The sequence below is a fragment of the Ascaphus truei genome, chromosome 8, assembly GCF_040206685.1.
Source record: "Ascaphus truei isolate aAscTru1 chromosome 8, aAscTru1.hap1, whole genome shotgun sequence".
Lineage (NCBI taxonomy): Eukaryota > Metazoa > Chordata > Amphibia > Anura > Ascaphidae > Ascaphus > Ascaphus truei.
The window spans coordinates 43,362,063-43,378,299 of record NC_134490.1 but is presented as its reverse complement, the minus strand read 5'-3'; the positions used below and the strand labels follow the sequence as shown (position 1 = coordinate 43,378,299).

At 40.9% G+C, this 16,237-nt stretch overlaps 1 protein-coding gene across 4 annotated transcripts in view; it reads right to left on the bottom strand.

Moving 5' to 3' along the window:
* Window positions 1–16,237, bottom strand: part of LOC142501619 (FYN-binding protein 1-like) — a 114,888-nt gene that overhangs the window by 6,757 nt on the left and 91,894 nt on the right. For 3 of the 4 annotated variants that reach the window (XR_012803528.1, XM_075611735.1, XM_075611734.1), the window contains 7 exons: window positions 10,279–10,312; window positions 9,706–9,740; window positions 8,087–8,150; window positions 5,782–5,835; window positions 3,407–3,497; window positions 2,636–2,798; window positions 1,317–1,350 (listed from right to left, as the gene is read on the bottom strand). Coding sequence is in view for 3 of the 4 variants with exons in the window: in XM_075611735.1 (XP_075467850.1) it covers window positions 1,317–1,350; window positions 2,636–2,798; window positions 3,407–3,497; window positions 5,782–5,835; window positions 8,087–8,150; window positions 9,706–9,740; window positions 10,279–10,312 (475 nt within the window). In the remaining variant the exon portion in view is untranslated. Of the gene's footprint in view, window positions 1–1,312; window positions 1,351–2,635; window positions 2,799–3,406; window positions 3,498–5,781; window positions 5,836–8,086; window positions 8,151–9,705; window positions 9,741–10,278; window positions 10,313–16,237 lie in introns of those variants that run through there. The other variant, XM_075611736.1, reaches the window with a different exon arrangement.

Below are 16,237 nucleotides of genomic sequence, written 5' to 3'. Positions count from 1 at the left end.
CAGTCATTTCCAACCTTTTTGGTTTGGAGGAACCCTTGGAGTATTTTGAAAAATCTCGGGTAACCCCTATCTGGCTGACACATATTAGGTTCGACAGGGGTCAGTCACAACATTTCACACCTTACGAGCCACCTCTATTTCCCACCCTTTACCCATGTATTTCTCTCCCATCCATCTCACTAACTCTCCCCCTCCCGCCTCACATGTATTTATCCCTTGCGTCTCACTCTTACTCCCTCTTCTTTCTCTGTTTTTCAATGAAAAAAATCATCGGGTGGCCATCTTGGATTTGTCATATATTACACTGGCAGGTTGACGTGCATTGAGATGCATTAGTCATTTCACAAGCTTCAGCTTCCCCACAGATCTGATTTTTCTCTCTTAAGTAGCTTAGAGACTACAGAGTGACTAAACCATAAAGTGAAGAACGGTACTAAAGGGGCAGACTTGCACTTTTTCATTAGCAGCAAAAGTTACAGTGATTAATTCTGATTCTCAACATTATTTATCATTCTAAGAGTCACAAATGACATAACAAATCTAAATGGTAGTCTACTTACTAATTAGGAGTAAAAAGTAATATCTTAATTGTGCTTTAAATGTACATTTGCATAGCTCCTCTTGTATGCATATGATTTTTTTAAAGCAACATTTTAAAGAGGTGAAGCCTCTGGATTTTCACCAATTTACTGGAGAAAGATTTCTAAATGATCTACCAATATGTTGTCCCCACTTCTATATTGCACCCGACTAAAGGGATTTTCCAATAAATACACATCGTGCTCGATTTTCTTGAGTTTCTGTATCGTGTCTTTTTAACATTGTTTCAGAATGTAAGATATGATAATACCTTTTTATATTGAGGCCTAAAAGCGTAACATCAAAAAACATGATACATTCCAATGAATATACTATATTATGAATGTCATGCTAGTTAAGGGATCCTACCGAAATAAGAGAAGTCTGCAATGATTCAAGTCTCAATACTTAAATAGCCATTGCTTTGCAAATGTACTCTTATAGCCATATTTGAGAATACCTGCAAAAAATATTTGTAGTACTGTATCTCTTTCTCTTACATTGAGATGGCTTGAAGATTTCACAGAGAACTCTTTTATACGGATACAAGTAAAGACATTCTAAAAGACAAAGTGATTTTTTTTTTTAAACTATCTTGGGTTTTAACAGTGCATATTATTGGACTTAAAATTGTAACCTTTCTCCCCACAAAATGTCATTTAAAAAATGGCTTTGTGCTTAACATTTCTAGAATTCAAACATTAATGAAAATATAATAATTTAGTTAAAATACTTACAGCTGCAGCACATATCTCCTTTTCACATAACCATCTGTAAGTGACAGGAAATACAATATAACTGCATTAGTTTACTGACATTTTCAAATTCATCTGAAAATCCAGGATGAAAAGAAAATATTTATTTTAAAACATTTTACAGGAAATATACATTATGGTAATTAAAATATTGCTCTGAGATCCAGAACAATAAATTACATATTCCTGTCGTCTAGCAGTGAAGAGATTAATATGAATTAGCAATTGTATTCTTATGTGGCAGTGAATGAGTTAATACACGTTGGCATTTGATAGGAAAAGCTATATACAGGCAGTCCTCGGTTATCCAACACAATGCGTTACTCAAAATGGCGTTGTAAAGCGAAACACGTTTTCCCATAGGAACACTGTTTAAATGAAAGGTTCCGTTCCTGAAGGCATTTTTAACACTAAAATACACCAAATATTTTATGCCGGCAATAAGATATGCAACACACACATAAATTATATAGTGTATATACTGTATTATATATATAATATAACATAATAAATAATATATTATATAGTATAATATAATAATATATAGTATAATATTATATATATACGCTCTTACGGCGCTTTGCAACGTTGTTTATGTGACTGTGTATATATATACACACATACACAACGTTGCAAAGCGTCTTAAGAGCGTTGGATAAGCCATTTTGGCGTTGTAAAAATGAATATAGGTATGCATTGCATAGCGTTGGATAAGCCATTCGTTGTAAAGCGAAGCGTTGTAAAACGAGGACTGCCTGTACCTGATTCTTCTAAGCCAATTCCAAGGAAAAATAGGCGATGTTTAACACTTCATTGCCCTCAGATTCTGCGGTACATATTGTCTATACCTAATATACCTAACAATGCATTGTAAGCTCCCGTGGGTTAATACATATTGTAAACGGAACAGGAGATGTGGTCGCGGCCACTGCCGGTGTTCGGCTGCAGACGGACCCTCCGCCTGTCGCTGCTACGGTAAGTGTTATTACTGTTATGGGGAGGTGGTTCATTTAAGGAATTTTAGTGCTTAGGGCTTAATTTAAGGCTTTTTGCCGGTTAGGGTACGTGGTTTTTAGGGTAGGGGTTATTCGGGTAAGGGCTTGGGGTAGGGGGTATTAGGGTAAGGGCTTAGGGTAGGGTTTTTTAGGGTCGGGGTTTAGGGTAGAGGGTTTAGGCATTTACCTTAGCGGCAAAGTGGCCAGCGGCGGCAGGTTCCGGAGGTCATTTGGTCGTGGCGAAACGGCTGCGACCAAATGTTCTAGACTGTACTGTAAACCCCATAACATGCAAACAATACATACATTTCCCTTTACTATTTCGGCACAGTAATTTCTCTTGATTGGTGTACTGCATCACATCTAGGATCTCTCCTTTGCTGATTGGCAGATCTTTTCCTCCCCCTCTCTTGTTGCCAGCACTGGGCACGACCATCATTCGGGTCAAAACCTTTATTTCACCTTCAATCTGTAGGGAAAGGAAAGTGAGCTGATATGTGAATAAAGTGGAGGGGTGTGGGGCGCTAATGTGAAATATAATCAATGTAATAAGTGTTAAGCGTATACACAACTTGTCAATTGCAGGAGAAGTTTGGGTGATATACTGTATGCAGTAAATTCCTGCAGCTGGAGAAAGGGGGTATTCCGCACCCCCAAAAGAATTGCAAGAAAGAAATAACTCTGGCGCGTAGGATTCAATGCAATGTATACCATATATAAATGCTCAGAATCAAGGTAGTCCTCAGATGACGATCAACATATTCTAAAGCAATAATTGCACATTTATTAAAACCTAACGGTAAAAGAACTGGGTAAAAGTTCTATTTGAGCCCAATTTTAAGCAAATACAAATAGTTTTACACAAAACAAAATAACAATTTTTCACGTGCACTTTCCCTAAGTTTTTCCAGGTGATTAATTATCTGGTTTCTAAGGGAAAGTCCTCCAGATGTAACGCTTCCTTCCCAGGAGAGATGGATGGTGTTTAAAGACGTCGTAGTCTAGTTTTGTGAATAAAGTATGTTTAACCGGGGGAAAAAAAGTTTGTGCAGAAATTTTATGTATATCGTTTTTTACCTTAAATTTCTTCTTTAACTCTTTTGCTACTTTCTCTTCGTTTTTGCTGTTTTTTAAATTCTTTTTCAGCATTTCTGGTGTGTTTGACCCTCTGGAAAATAAAAGAATTAACCACTCAGAAGACATTCAAAAACCATATAGTAAGCACAAGTAAGGTTACCAACCAGCGTGTTGGCGGCCTTGTGACCCCCCCTTCTTCTTTTACACCACCTTGTTCTCCCACCCCCTCTATTCATCCCCGTCTCTCCTATCTCAACCCCACACCCCCCCTCTTTCACTCTTCCTCACTCTTATTTATTTTTAAAAAATTCTAACGAGCTGCTCACCAAGAAACTCAGTACTAGGTGCTCAGTACTACTCAGTGCATGTAGGAACTTGGAGAGGACACCCATCCCAAACCTACAACTGGGATCGGCTGAAAGAAAACATATAGGGGAACAGCGAGGAAGACCAAGCAAGGACGGACTGCACGAATGGGAGCAGGAGAACTGTGGCCAGAGTACTGTTTTAGGGTCTGTATGCCATGCTTTCTTTAAAAAGGCAGGTTTCTAATTCCCTTCGGAAGGGAAGTAAAGCTTCCTGATTTCTTAAAGCAGCAGGGAGCTTGTTTCACAGTCTTATGGCAGTTCTTGAAAAAGCTCTCCCATCAGCTTTATTGATCATAAACTAAGGCTCATTCAATTGAGGGGTGGTGACAGATTTGAGAGCACAATTGTGGGTGTTGCTTATTAGACCAGTGATTTTCAACCGGGGTTCCGCGAGCACTCTTCAGGGGTGCTGTGGCCGACGGGGGAGAGCTGGGACAACTCTACCATTCTGTCCCAGGTTTGGTGGTGTGGCGGCACCCCGGCAAATCAGTGACCAGCAGCAGTAGTGTGGGCGGTCACTGCTCTTTCCTCTCCCTGCTTATGCCGTAAACTTCTGGCTGACAGAAGGGAGGAAGCATCAGCGGGAGACCTGGCTCTCTTAAAGTGACAGTGTGTGTGTGTGTGGGAGGCGGGGGAGAGAGACTGTGTCTGTGTGTGTGAGGGTGTGGGGGGGGGGGGAGTGTGTGTGAGTGCATCTGTGCCTTAGCAGGTATTACAATTAGGTAAATACAACCTCAGATGAACAAACATCTTAATTCCTATGTTCATCTGAGGAATCCAGCAGGGAGCTGGTTAATTGTAGCTACAGACAATTAACCAGTCTCCCCCTGGCTCATCAGACTAACAGAAAGCCTCCTGCTTGAACTGCAGGGGAGATCTCTTGAGCACAGAGGGACTGTGTTGCCAGCAAGACACCCTAAAACCAGACCCTCTACATTCAGGTTGCAGCTGAGCCTGAAATCCGCCAGAAGGTGGCCCCCCAAAGGACACAACACAGAGACTGACATAAAGAGACCCCTGCTTACAGGTACCTCTTTTGACTTTGGGGTCATAGGTTCGCAAGAGGCCTTTCCTCTCAGCCCTGCAGCTAGCGACTGGGAGAGTGAGTTAGTCCTTAAAAAGGTATAGGATGTTTGTTTATGTGGTTGCTTTCTTAAAGATGTATTGTTTAAAGCTACGTGCTGAATAAAAGCTATGGTTTATTTTCCCCAAATATCTCTCCCTGATTGTACTTCAGCACGTGTCCTATATCCCCCTATACACACAATACAAAAACACACACACAACACTTTACCAATAAAACACACACTTGCAAGCCCAGCTTCCAGAAAGCACTGGAGGGGGAGAGGCAGGCCATGGGCCCGGCTAGATAGAGGGGCCCGGAACACCGGGGGGAAAACTGGGGCCTGGCGGCAATGAAAGGCCCAGCAACCAGATGCTGAAGTTGGGTCGGGCCCAATTTCCAGCGCCAGCCGGGCCCCTTGCAGCCACCGCGCACGAGACATATGTCTCGGCACTCCCCTTGTGTTGGCAGCCCTGAGCCACTTGGGTATTTTTTTAATGGTCACAAATAGATACTATGATAGTAAGTCAATGCAACAGGAGTCAATTTTATTTCATGCCTCTTAACATTATTAAGGTATACTTATATCCAGTTGTATTAGTGAGCAATTTGTGGAGTGGATGTAGAATCATTTAGAGGAGAAGTTATAAGAAGCGGTAATAGGAAAGTTACAGGACAAGTTATTGGAAATGGTTATAGGAGAAAATAGGGGCAGTTATATGACCAATTGGGGGAGAGAAGCGGCAGTTATATGGCCAATTGGGGGAGAGAAGAAGTTATACTGTAGAAGGTTGTTAGTGGGCACTGAGGAAAGAATATATTTAGAGCAGATATAGCTTCAGCTACAGGATTAATTACATTGAGCTAGGGGAAGAATTAACTGAAAATAATAAGGATACAGAAATGTTTACTTTTGCCAATTACTTAATGTTGCCAAGTCCTACCTTGATTGACTTTGGTTTCTTTGGAAAATTCTACTGACATAGCCATGTTGAAATCTGCACACCCACGTGGAAAGGAAATAATATTGCCAGTTAAAAAACAAACATATTATTGGTTAGCATTGGTAATGTATTATTGATTTAAAAGTCATAACATGTCATTCAGATGTTCTGTCATTGAAACGTCCACTCTCACCTATAACCACAGTAAACCAATGACAGAGATATGTTTAAGGTGACTTTCAACCTACTAAGTAAACGAACTAATGGCAATGTCATATTTTTAACTGGAACCTTTTAAAGAAAAACAACCAGACAACTATGCTTTCAAAGCAGCAAATCATTGATTCTCTTTCTTTTTTACAAAACCGGGGGTTCAGCTGGAGCTGAAGAGTGCCATTGGTAGCTCCAGTGACTCCTTGGTTCCACAGATATTTACTAGTTTATGTACCAGTGTTTCTGGTCCTATTTGGGAACTCAATATGGCTGCCATCCATGCCTCACTTCCATGGGCCAATAGGAAGTCACTGTGATAGAACATTACATTACAGCTTCCTATGTGGTGACCTCTGCATCAATCTTTGATTTTATAAGCACTAACAAAGGTTAATATGATGGGAACCGAGGAGTCCCCAGAGCTGGGAATAGCACGATTCAGCTCCATAGAAACACTATAATGATAACACTGTGGAACCTTGAATTTACAGATAACATTGTCAATCACCACTTTTTGTATTAAGCATTTATGTTGCCATTAAAGCACAAACAGCTAAAAGTATAAAATAAAAGTTGTCTAATTACAACTGTAAATAGTAGGTGCATAAAACAGGCCAAAGGTAGCTGTTGTTTTGCTTATCCCAATTAATAGTATTCCTGTTATACAGATTAAATCAAAATAATGTTTCCCGTTGACGTGTTATGATGTGGTATACCCAATCTGCACTATCGCTCTTTAATAAACAACCCCCTATGCGTCTATGATTGCATGCATGAATAAGTACATATAGGCAGTGTTCGACAAACCTATACATTTGCTCGCCCCGGGCGAGTGGATTTAACATCGTCGCGAGCTCCTATTGGCCCAAGCAGCATACGTTTGGTACTAGGTGGCGAGTAGATTTTTTTGTGTGGCGAGTAGATTTTTTGGTGATTTGTCAACCACTGCATATAGGCATGAGTGAATGCATCTATGTGGCTGGGAATATGTACCTGAGAACTAGACCTGTTAGAACATTTTTATCCGTCATGATCCTGCAGTGGACCCTTAGGCCTGGGTCCCGCTGCTTCCGACGGCGTGCGCGCGTCACTCACCGGACATGAGTTTCTCCCGAGCCGGCCCCAGTCCCTCCTCCCTGCAGGGCTTGCTACACGCTGTGACGCGTCAGCCGCCAGGGGATGCAAGAGAATTGTAATCCCGAGCGGCGACTCGTCACGTGGTGTGGCTGTGAGCCAATGAGGAGAGGAGGAGGGGAGGCTTTGGGGAGCGGGGAGGAGAGGGGGGAGGAAAGCAGCGATTTGTCTTCTGCAGCACCAAGGGAGCCCCCCTGCTCCCTCCCACAGACTCTCTCCTGTGTGAGCCGAGACACACTTCGGCACAGTGTGATGGCCCCGCCCCCCTGCTCCCTCCCACAGACTCTGTCCTTATAGTCTGTGTCTGCAGATGCACGGGGGGGGGAGGCGGGGCGGGAACCCCTGGCAATGAGGAGGGGAGGCTTCGGGGAGCGGGGAAAGCAGCTGCAGCACCAAGGGAGCTCCTCTGCTCCCTCCCACAGACTCTCTCCTCAGGGGGGGAGCGGGGAGGTGGGGGATGGAACCCCCTGACACACAGTGTGATGGCCCCGCCCCCAGACATCATTGCCGCACCCTCTGACCCATTTTGGCCACGCCCCCCGCTCCAGCTCCCGCTCCCTACAGACCGCAGATAGCGGTCAAGTGCCTCTCCACGCGCCGCCTGTCTGCAGTGCGGGCGGGTGGTCTGAGGCAGCGGGGCCTTAGCCTTACTCTGTTTCTCACTGTGGGCTCCAGATATCCCTGTCTGTCACTGTTCTTCTGTTTGTTTCCCCACTAGCCAAACTTTGACGAAACTAGAAAAAAAAAATAGCAGCCCATTAATCAAAGAACAAAGTAAACTTGTTTTCAGTGGGATTTTTGTCTTTGGTAAATTTGGGGCTACAGCTGTGAAACTCTGACAAATACTCTTAATACACTGATAAACACCTACAGATATACTGTAAAATCCAAGGCTTTGATCAATAGTTTTGTGTGCTGACAACTTTGTTTTTTTTTTTAAATAATAGGTAAGTGTCACCTTGGTTTAGGAGGTGCTGCAGGGAATGTCCTGGATAGCAGCTCTGTGTCGTCATATATTTCATCTATAAAACAGAACAAAAACTTACGTAGTAAAACATTTGTCTCATGTATGAGAATTACAATACAGTAGAGATTACAATATAATTGTGGTACATAACAATGGTTCAATTCAGAATCTCTCACTTTAACATACTTGAAAACGAGAGGTAACTCTCAATGTTTTACTTCCTGGTAAAACATTTTAAAAATAAAACCGCATTGCCATTATCACTGATCCACTCTGCTTCCCTTATATGTATATTAAGTAAGCGCAGAGTGTTATACAGTAGTTACAGTCTGCTGGCTACCCTGTAGGGCTTATTGTAAAGCACATTATGATTTAAACAACATTTTCCCCAAACCTCCCATCCTTGCATTCCGGCAACCGCCAAACCTCAGACAGGAGTTACTCAATAGAAAACTTCATAACGAACTGAAGGATGCTGTTAGTGGCACAAGACCATGCAATATCACACACTGTAAACTTTGCAAATGATATATGCCAAGATCCCACAGCCAGTAAAAAACATTGAACATCCAATTTCAAAGGAACATTTGGCTGCACATAAAGGAATGTGGTGTATATGATAAAATGCAGCAAGTGTGACCAAGGATGCTACAATACTGAAACCAGCCACAAAATTTCAAATAAAAACGAACCTACACAGACACACAATAACACACCATGAAGAAGGAAGATATTGCACTCCAGTGGGACACCCCTTCTCACAGCCAGATCATTCCATAAATTACTTAAAAATTAAAATCCTCAATGGAATGTTTAAAAGCACTCAAAAACGCAGAACATTTGAACTCAAAATGATAACACTTTGACACTAAAACAAGAGTTTTTTTTTTTACCAACACGATACCTTTTTTTATTTGGATTAACACAATTGATACTGTAAGACAAGCTTTCGAGAGTTCTCCTCTCTTCCTCAGGTCAGCGATACTGAATTACAAAGATTCCATGAGCTTAACATAGATGTAAAAAAAGAAAACGAGACAGCCATCTAAGGCAGATGATGCAGAAGGTATAAACAGACAAGGCAATAAATAGATAAAAGGGACAGGGAGACACAGGACCATACATCTATCAGCAGTGTGCAGGAGGTAGGGATGCATGGGGGGGAGGGAGTTCATTGTAAAATTCCCAGAGAGGCAGGGAGAAACATTACAAAAAACTTTGTCACTGGGTTAAAAACAAACGTAAAGACAGATGTTGCACACCATAAGTAGAAAAAAAACAGCAATACAATGCTCCTGTGTTTTAAGGATAGCCTGTAGTTAATACAATGAAAATAGTAGGGAGAAGCAACACAAGGCACTTTCGGGTTTACTTAATCTAATTTATTACAGCCAATACACAACGTTTCGACCCATAGGTCTTTCTCAAGTGAGAAAAGAGCTATGGTTCAACACCCGGATGTATTTGCAAATATATAAACAGCTCATTATATGCTGTTGGATTGTACGCTCTGCAGCACCTGTCAATTGGGGGGACCGTTTACCTCAATGTTCTCTTATATATATATATAATTACTTTAAACGTGTTTATTTGAAGCAAATCATACATACCAGCAATGATAACATCATCAAAGACATTTATCTCTCTAAAATTAAAACAAGACAACCGTTACTTAAAAGAAACTGTATATGACAAATTACATAATGTGACCATTTAAAAAAAAAATCATATTAGCCCATTTGCACTGCTTTGCTAACCTCTCTGCAATAAATGGTCCACGAAGCGACAGGCCTTTGTTGTCATTATATTTAAGACGTTATTAGCAGAGACTACGGATTTTGAGTTTCTTTAGCACCTCCCTTTTGTTTGATATCATTGTGTTGTTGAGCAAGACATGCCCATCTCTTTCACAAATTCCCTCTCCCGCACCCCCCTCCCACCCTCCTTTGGCTTGGTCATCGGAGGGGGCAGGGTAGCTAGGATTAGTTTGGAGCAATATTTCATACACTCACAATAGGCTTTTCAGGGTCCACTTGAAACTTTCTGAATAAAACTGTTGCCCAGAGCATATTTCAATTTGTTTACAGAAGCCAATTGTATCATTAATGTGTTTCTAGAATATTTTGTAAGCTAAGCATGATTGCCTATTTTCCGATGTTACTGTTATATACAATAATACTTACAGTTTGAGAACAGCCTTTCTTGGGACATATCCAACTGAAAGAATTAAAGGGATTTTAGTCTTTTCTTTGAAACAGCAATAAACATCCATTTTGAAACATGAATAACTGTTGTCTAAAAATGAACCATAACATCTTCTATTAATATTTTAATTTACTTATAGGGACTTGGATAGTTCAGTATAACGGGGGGGAAATGGGGGGGGGGGGCTTACATATGACATTAATCTTATTTAAAATGTTACTGTTCTGGAGAAATACAGATGTAAAAACATTTCTCTGGGGCCAGTTTAGGTCCAATCTCTTCTTCTTACTGCATTCTTTCCTCCGTCAGGCTGCGCTTATAGTGCCGGCGACGTCCGGCTGCGCTTATAGTGCCGGCGACGTCAGGCTGCGGTTATAGTGCCGGCGACGTCAGGCTGCGGTTATAGTGCCAGTGACGTCAGGCTGCGGTTATAGTGCCGGGGACGTCAGGCTGCGCTTATAGTGCCGGGGACGTCAGGCTGCGCTTATAGTGCCGGGGACGTCAGGCTGCGCTTATAGTGCCGGGGACGTCAGGCTGCGCTTATAGTGCCGGCGACGTCAGGCTGCGCTTATAGTGCCGGGGACGTCAGGCTGCGCTTATAGTGCCGGGGACGTCAGGCTGCGCTTATAGTGCCGGGGACGTCAGGCTGCGGTTATAGTGCCGGCGACGTCCGGCTGCGCTTATAGTGCCGGCGACGTCAGGCTGCGGTTATAGTGCCGGCGACGTCAGGCTGCGGTTATAGTGCCAGTGACGTCAGGCTGCGGTTATAGTGCCAGTGACGTCAGGCTGCGGTTATAGTGCCGGCGACGTCAGGCTGCGGTTATAGTGCCGGCGACGTCAGGCTGCGCTTATAGTGCCGGCGACGTCAGGCTGCGGTTATAGTGCCGGCGACGTCAGGCTGCGGTTATAGTGCCGGCGAAGTCAGGCTGCGGTTATAGTGCCGGCGAAGTCAGGCTGCGGTTATAGTGCCGGCAACGTCAGGCTGCGGTTATAGTGCCGGCGAAGTCAGGCTGCGGTTATAGTGCCGGCGACGTCAGGCTGCGGTTTCTGGAAAAATCAAATTGAGATGACTTCCAGCGATCGCGACCAAGCCGTCGCTCCGTGCTTACTATAAGCGCACGCGACGGCGGCGATGCTTTTGTTTTAACGCGGTGTCGCCGGCACTATAAGCGCAGCCTTAGGTTAAAGCTCTTAAGCAGCATGCATTGTAAATACATGTATTTTATCTATGATGATGTATACAGTAGATATATTAACTATAAATTTGGACATCTTTTTGTTTAGAAATAAAAATTATACAGGGCTATGCCAAATAATTCAAACATAGAAAGGATGTTGATGTACAGTAGTGCATGTAGGAATCCAATTGTCATTCCTGAAGTTATTAAATAATTGTTTTCCCTTAATGAGACATAATTGGGAAATGTTTAATTGAGGGAATTTAATAGAAGTAGTACATTTTAATTAAAAAATACTTATGTCCATTGAATTCTATGTTACTATATTATTAATGTTACTGTATTATGTTAGCGTGGATAAAGAAGGGTGCTTAGCCATTAAATGTGGTTAAATAACAAAGGACCAACAAATAGTTGATCTGTTACAAGCTTGTGAACTTATCACGGTTCTTCATAATGTATGGCAGAAATATAGAAACAGAGCATAGTATATACCGTTTTATAGTTACAATGGATATAGGGAGGAAGTGAGATGTCATGATAATGTGGATACTAGAAGGCTAGTGTGAAAATCAACAGAGAAGGCAGAGACAGAAAATATACCATTAAGTGCCTGTGATCCGGCATTGACATGTAAGTGCATATCTCACCACAACTGTTAATGAGACCGGTTTTTAACTTCACTATTTCACTTTTTTCTTTCTTATATTGTGATGTGTGCTGATTTCTCCTGGAAGCTTCTACATTGGAACTGGGAACAGTTCTTTTTTTCATGCAGCACTCACCTATATAATTTAGATCACCTCATCTCTGGGTAGCGCTTTCATTTGTATATATAATTATCATATGCCCTCTTAGATGCCTCTTTTCAGATGTAAACAAATCTAATTTAGCTCGCCTCTCCGCATAAATCCAATTATCCATCCCCTTTATTAATTTGGTGGCTCTTCTCTGCACTTTCTCTAGTTCCATAATGTATTTTCTAATATTTTATAAAGGGGCATAATTATGTTTACTTCCTTTCCATCCATTGTCCGTTTAATGCAAGATAAGATCTTGTTTGCCTTTGCAGCTACTGCATGACTTTGGGCACTATTGTTAAGCCTGCTGTCCACAAGCACTCCTAAATACTTCTCCATCTAGGATTCTGATCAAAGTAGTATATGAATGTTCAAGTATTACCGGATAAAAATTAACCAGAAACTTCAATAAAAATATCAAAATAGATACACAGAGAACTCTATCAATGAGTGGTTGAGAGCATTAAGGAATTTCAAAGAAGATACAGTATCTTGTGAAAAGTGAGACGTCTTGCAATCTTCTTGATATATAGGACAGATGTTGTAACGGCTGCTCGCCACAAACTGGACAGGACCGGGAGTCGAGGTAGGGATTAGAAATACTGACCTAGAGACGCGAGATTGCGTCTGGTGTGCAGGTTCGTAGTCATGGATAGCTGGGTCACGGTAGGAGAATGTAGGATAGTTGAAGGAAAGCTGAGGTCGAGGATTGGAGAGAGCAGGTTAGTCATACGGAAGCCAAGGCCAAGGTTTGGAGAAAGCAGATATTAGATGGGGGAACAAGGCAATGCAGGACCAGGTGAAGCGACAGTGAATTTGACTAGCAAACATCACAAGGATTATGCTCTGCCAACTTCCTGAAGGAAGAGTCTGATCGTAAATAGCAGGACCGGTGAATAAGGCTCAGGATTGCTCCACAGGCAGGAGAGAAACTGAATCCAATCACGCGACTGGAGCTTGACGGGGCAGAGCCTGCGCCCAATCCGTACAGATGTCCACTGAAGATAAAGGTGAGTGAAATGTAATCCACACTCCTAAAAACCTAATTGGAAATGTCTTAATGCGTATCTTCAGAAAAACATAGTACTCACAGCTTTCTCCTTTATTTCTTATAATTCCTCACCCATTTTAGGAGTCTCTAAAGGAGGCGTGACAGCCACTGATAACAAAATTCAAGTGCAGAAAAAACAAGAGGAATAGCGCACAGCCAAGAGAGTCATTGTCAGAAAAGATGATTGAAAAATGATTTTATTAATCCAACATGACTAAAAAAAGGAGGTGGAAGAAGTTTTCCAACGTGTTTTGTACCATAGGGTACTTTATCAAGGTTCAATCAGAAGTTATTTTTTCTTTTGTTGGCCATGCCTTTTCTTAGTTGAGCGTCCAGTCCTCTTCCTACGTTTTTTGGCTCAGGATGTTCATATGAAGAGGAGGTGAAGGCATGTTCCTTTCATGAATAGCGTGTCGATGGAGATTTATATTGATCCTATTGAATGTGATGATCCTGTATACAGGAGTCTTCACCTCTGGAGAAAGAGAGTGTGATAGCGATTATCACTGTCTGATGTATCTGAGAAGCTCGACATATCTGAGTATTTGTTCTTCAATATAGATCTTCGTAGGTGGATCGTTAAGAATAGTCTATGCTTTTCAGAAAGCCCCTCTTTTGTGTATTGTCATAGTGGTTTGGATTTTTTGAAGGCAAGGGCTTTTGCCAAATATATACTTTGGTATGTTCATAGTTCGTGCGGTCTCTGTCAGTTTTTTTCTGCATTACTGTACATCTTTTTCCATTGTATTAATATTTCTAGACAATTTTTCTATTAAAAATATCAAATTCTTCAATGTTCTGAAATGTATCCAAGTTGTATTTCTTATTTTTGATTGTATTATCAGCTTCATGAGTTTAGTTCGGTTCATTTGGAGATCATTAAGAGATGGCTTATACGACCCTCCTCTTGCAGCATTCATCTTCCGATTCGGTTTCTGTTTTCAAATTGATGTTACATTAGATTAACCATTGTTTTTTTATGACAACCATTTTAATTTCTGATTCGTCATCAGTTAGCCATACCGCATTGTCCCCTCTAGGACAGATTGACAATGTAATCATTCGAGATTCATATCATTGTCCAAATCATATTTATATAGACACTTCATAGTCCATAGATTTTGATATACTCAGAATTATAGATATATATTCCACTTATCATCCTTTGAAATTAATGTTAAATGATTTTCAAATATAACATATTTTCATGAATTCGATATCATGATTATTTGTCTATATAAATGTCAAGATTTGGATGTTACTTTTTCTATTGACCTTATATAGTTTTGTATTGGTCGATAGACCTAAGATACATTCTAATAATATCTTCTTAGTTTATATACAACAACAACTCTCCGTTTGAGATCATCTGTGTCTATGTCCTATATAATGTTTTCCCATATACTATGCATTCCGACATATTCAATGTATATTAAGAATTTTGTCTGATTTAATAGCATCAATTAGAATATAAGATCAACAATAAGGTTAGATATGGGCAATTGTTTTTAACCTATGCACATCATTATGTAGTATTGTTTGTATTTTTATACACGCGTTTTACATAATTTTTAATATTGTGTACATTCATGTTATGTTGACCTCCGCCCGGTGGAGCCGCTGTGTGTGGTTTTGCACATTGTCACTTACTGAACTGTTTCCCGGTTCCGTCGCTGATGTGTTGCAACACACATGGAGTCATTTCCGGTGCGGATTTCTATTTGATGAGGTGAGACGCCGAAGGGATACCCACTCTTTGATAAAGCGCTGACAAGCGTGAAACGCGTCCGTTACTTGCCCTTTACCTCATTCCATGATGCCACGAGTTCAATAAAGTTGCTCTTATTACACTTTTTGTATTTAGCCCAATTATTTTTGCAGTGCACCGTCTTTCCACATGCATGGACCCCTCTAAGATTTTTAGGTATATTATTTATACAAACACGCACAAAATATCTAGTTATTTAATTAATTTAATCTAAATATATAAGACATTATATAATTATACCTATTCACATTGTTGTTGTAACACCACTGGTGTAGATAGTGATGTTAGCTTATTACATCACTAGTAAAAAAGCATGGACACTTTTTTACACTTTGTTTTGCATTATAAATGTCTTTATTTATTCATGATATTTACACATTATTTTCAATAAATATATTCTAATGGGACTAATATGTCAAAGTTAGGTGGGTTATTAATCATCCAGTTATAAATTATTGGGTACTCCTCCAGCTATATCCTTTTCTGTTGATCTATCACACAATAAATCGCATTTGAAGTTATGCATACTTCTGTGAAGCATTATGAGCAGTTTAAAGAGGCTACTTATTGTGCGCAGGCAGTCTCTGAACGTGATCCCCCGACGAAGTACACGAATGCGAAACGCGCAGAGGTCACATGAGGATGTCTGGTGCGCACTTAAATTGGCTAGTGTTGCTGAACCAGGAAGTTCAAGTAGTCGTTCCATCAGCTATTGGAGATCGCGGTCTGGACATAACATCAGCGAGCCTTGTTAGCGGCCCTACTCCCACTACCTGGTCAGCTCACCTATTTTTGCATAAATGTTATTGTTTGTAATTGACCTTATTATATTTAACTTTACCATAGTTACTGTTTATTTCACTGTTGTGTATATTGATTAGTTATTACTGTTTATATTTGTTATTGTCTTTAACATTATTTCATGTTCAAGTATTGTTTTATGTGGAGCTATAGGAGCCTTTGTTGGTATTTAGCAATATTTGTTGCCCCATATTTGGTTTTACGCTCATCTGTGGGGTGTTTACCTTGATATCTCCTATCTTGATGCAATACCACATTTATTAACATCTTACACCCCATTGTCCTCTGTGTTCATTTCCGTTGGAACATAGAGGTCATAGTGTTGGTCACTCATCACCA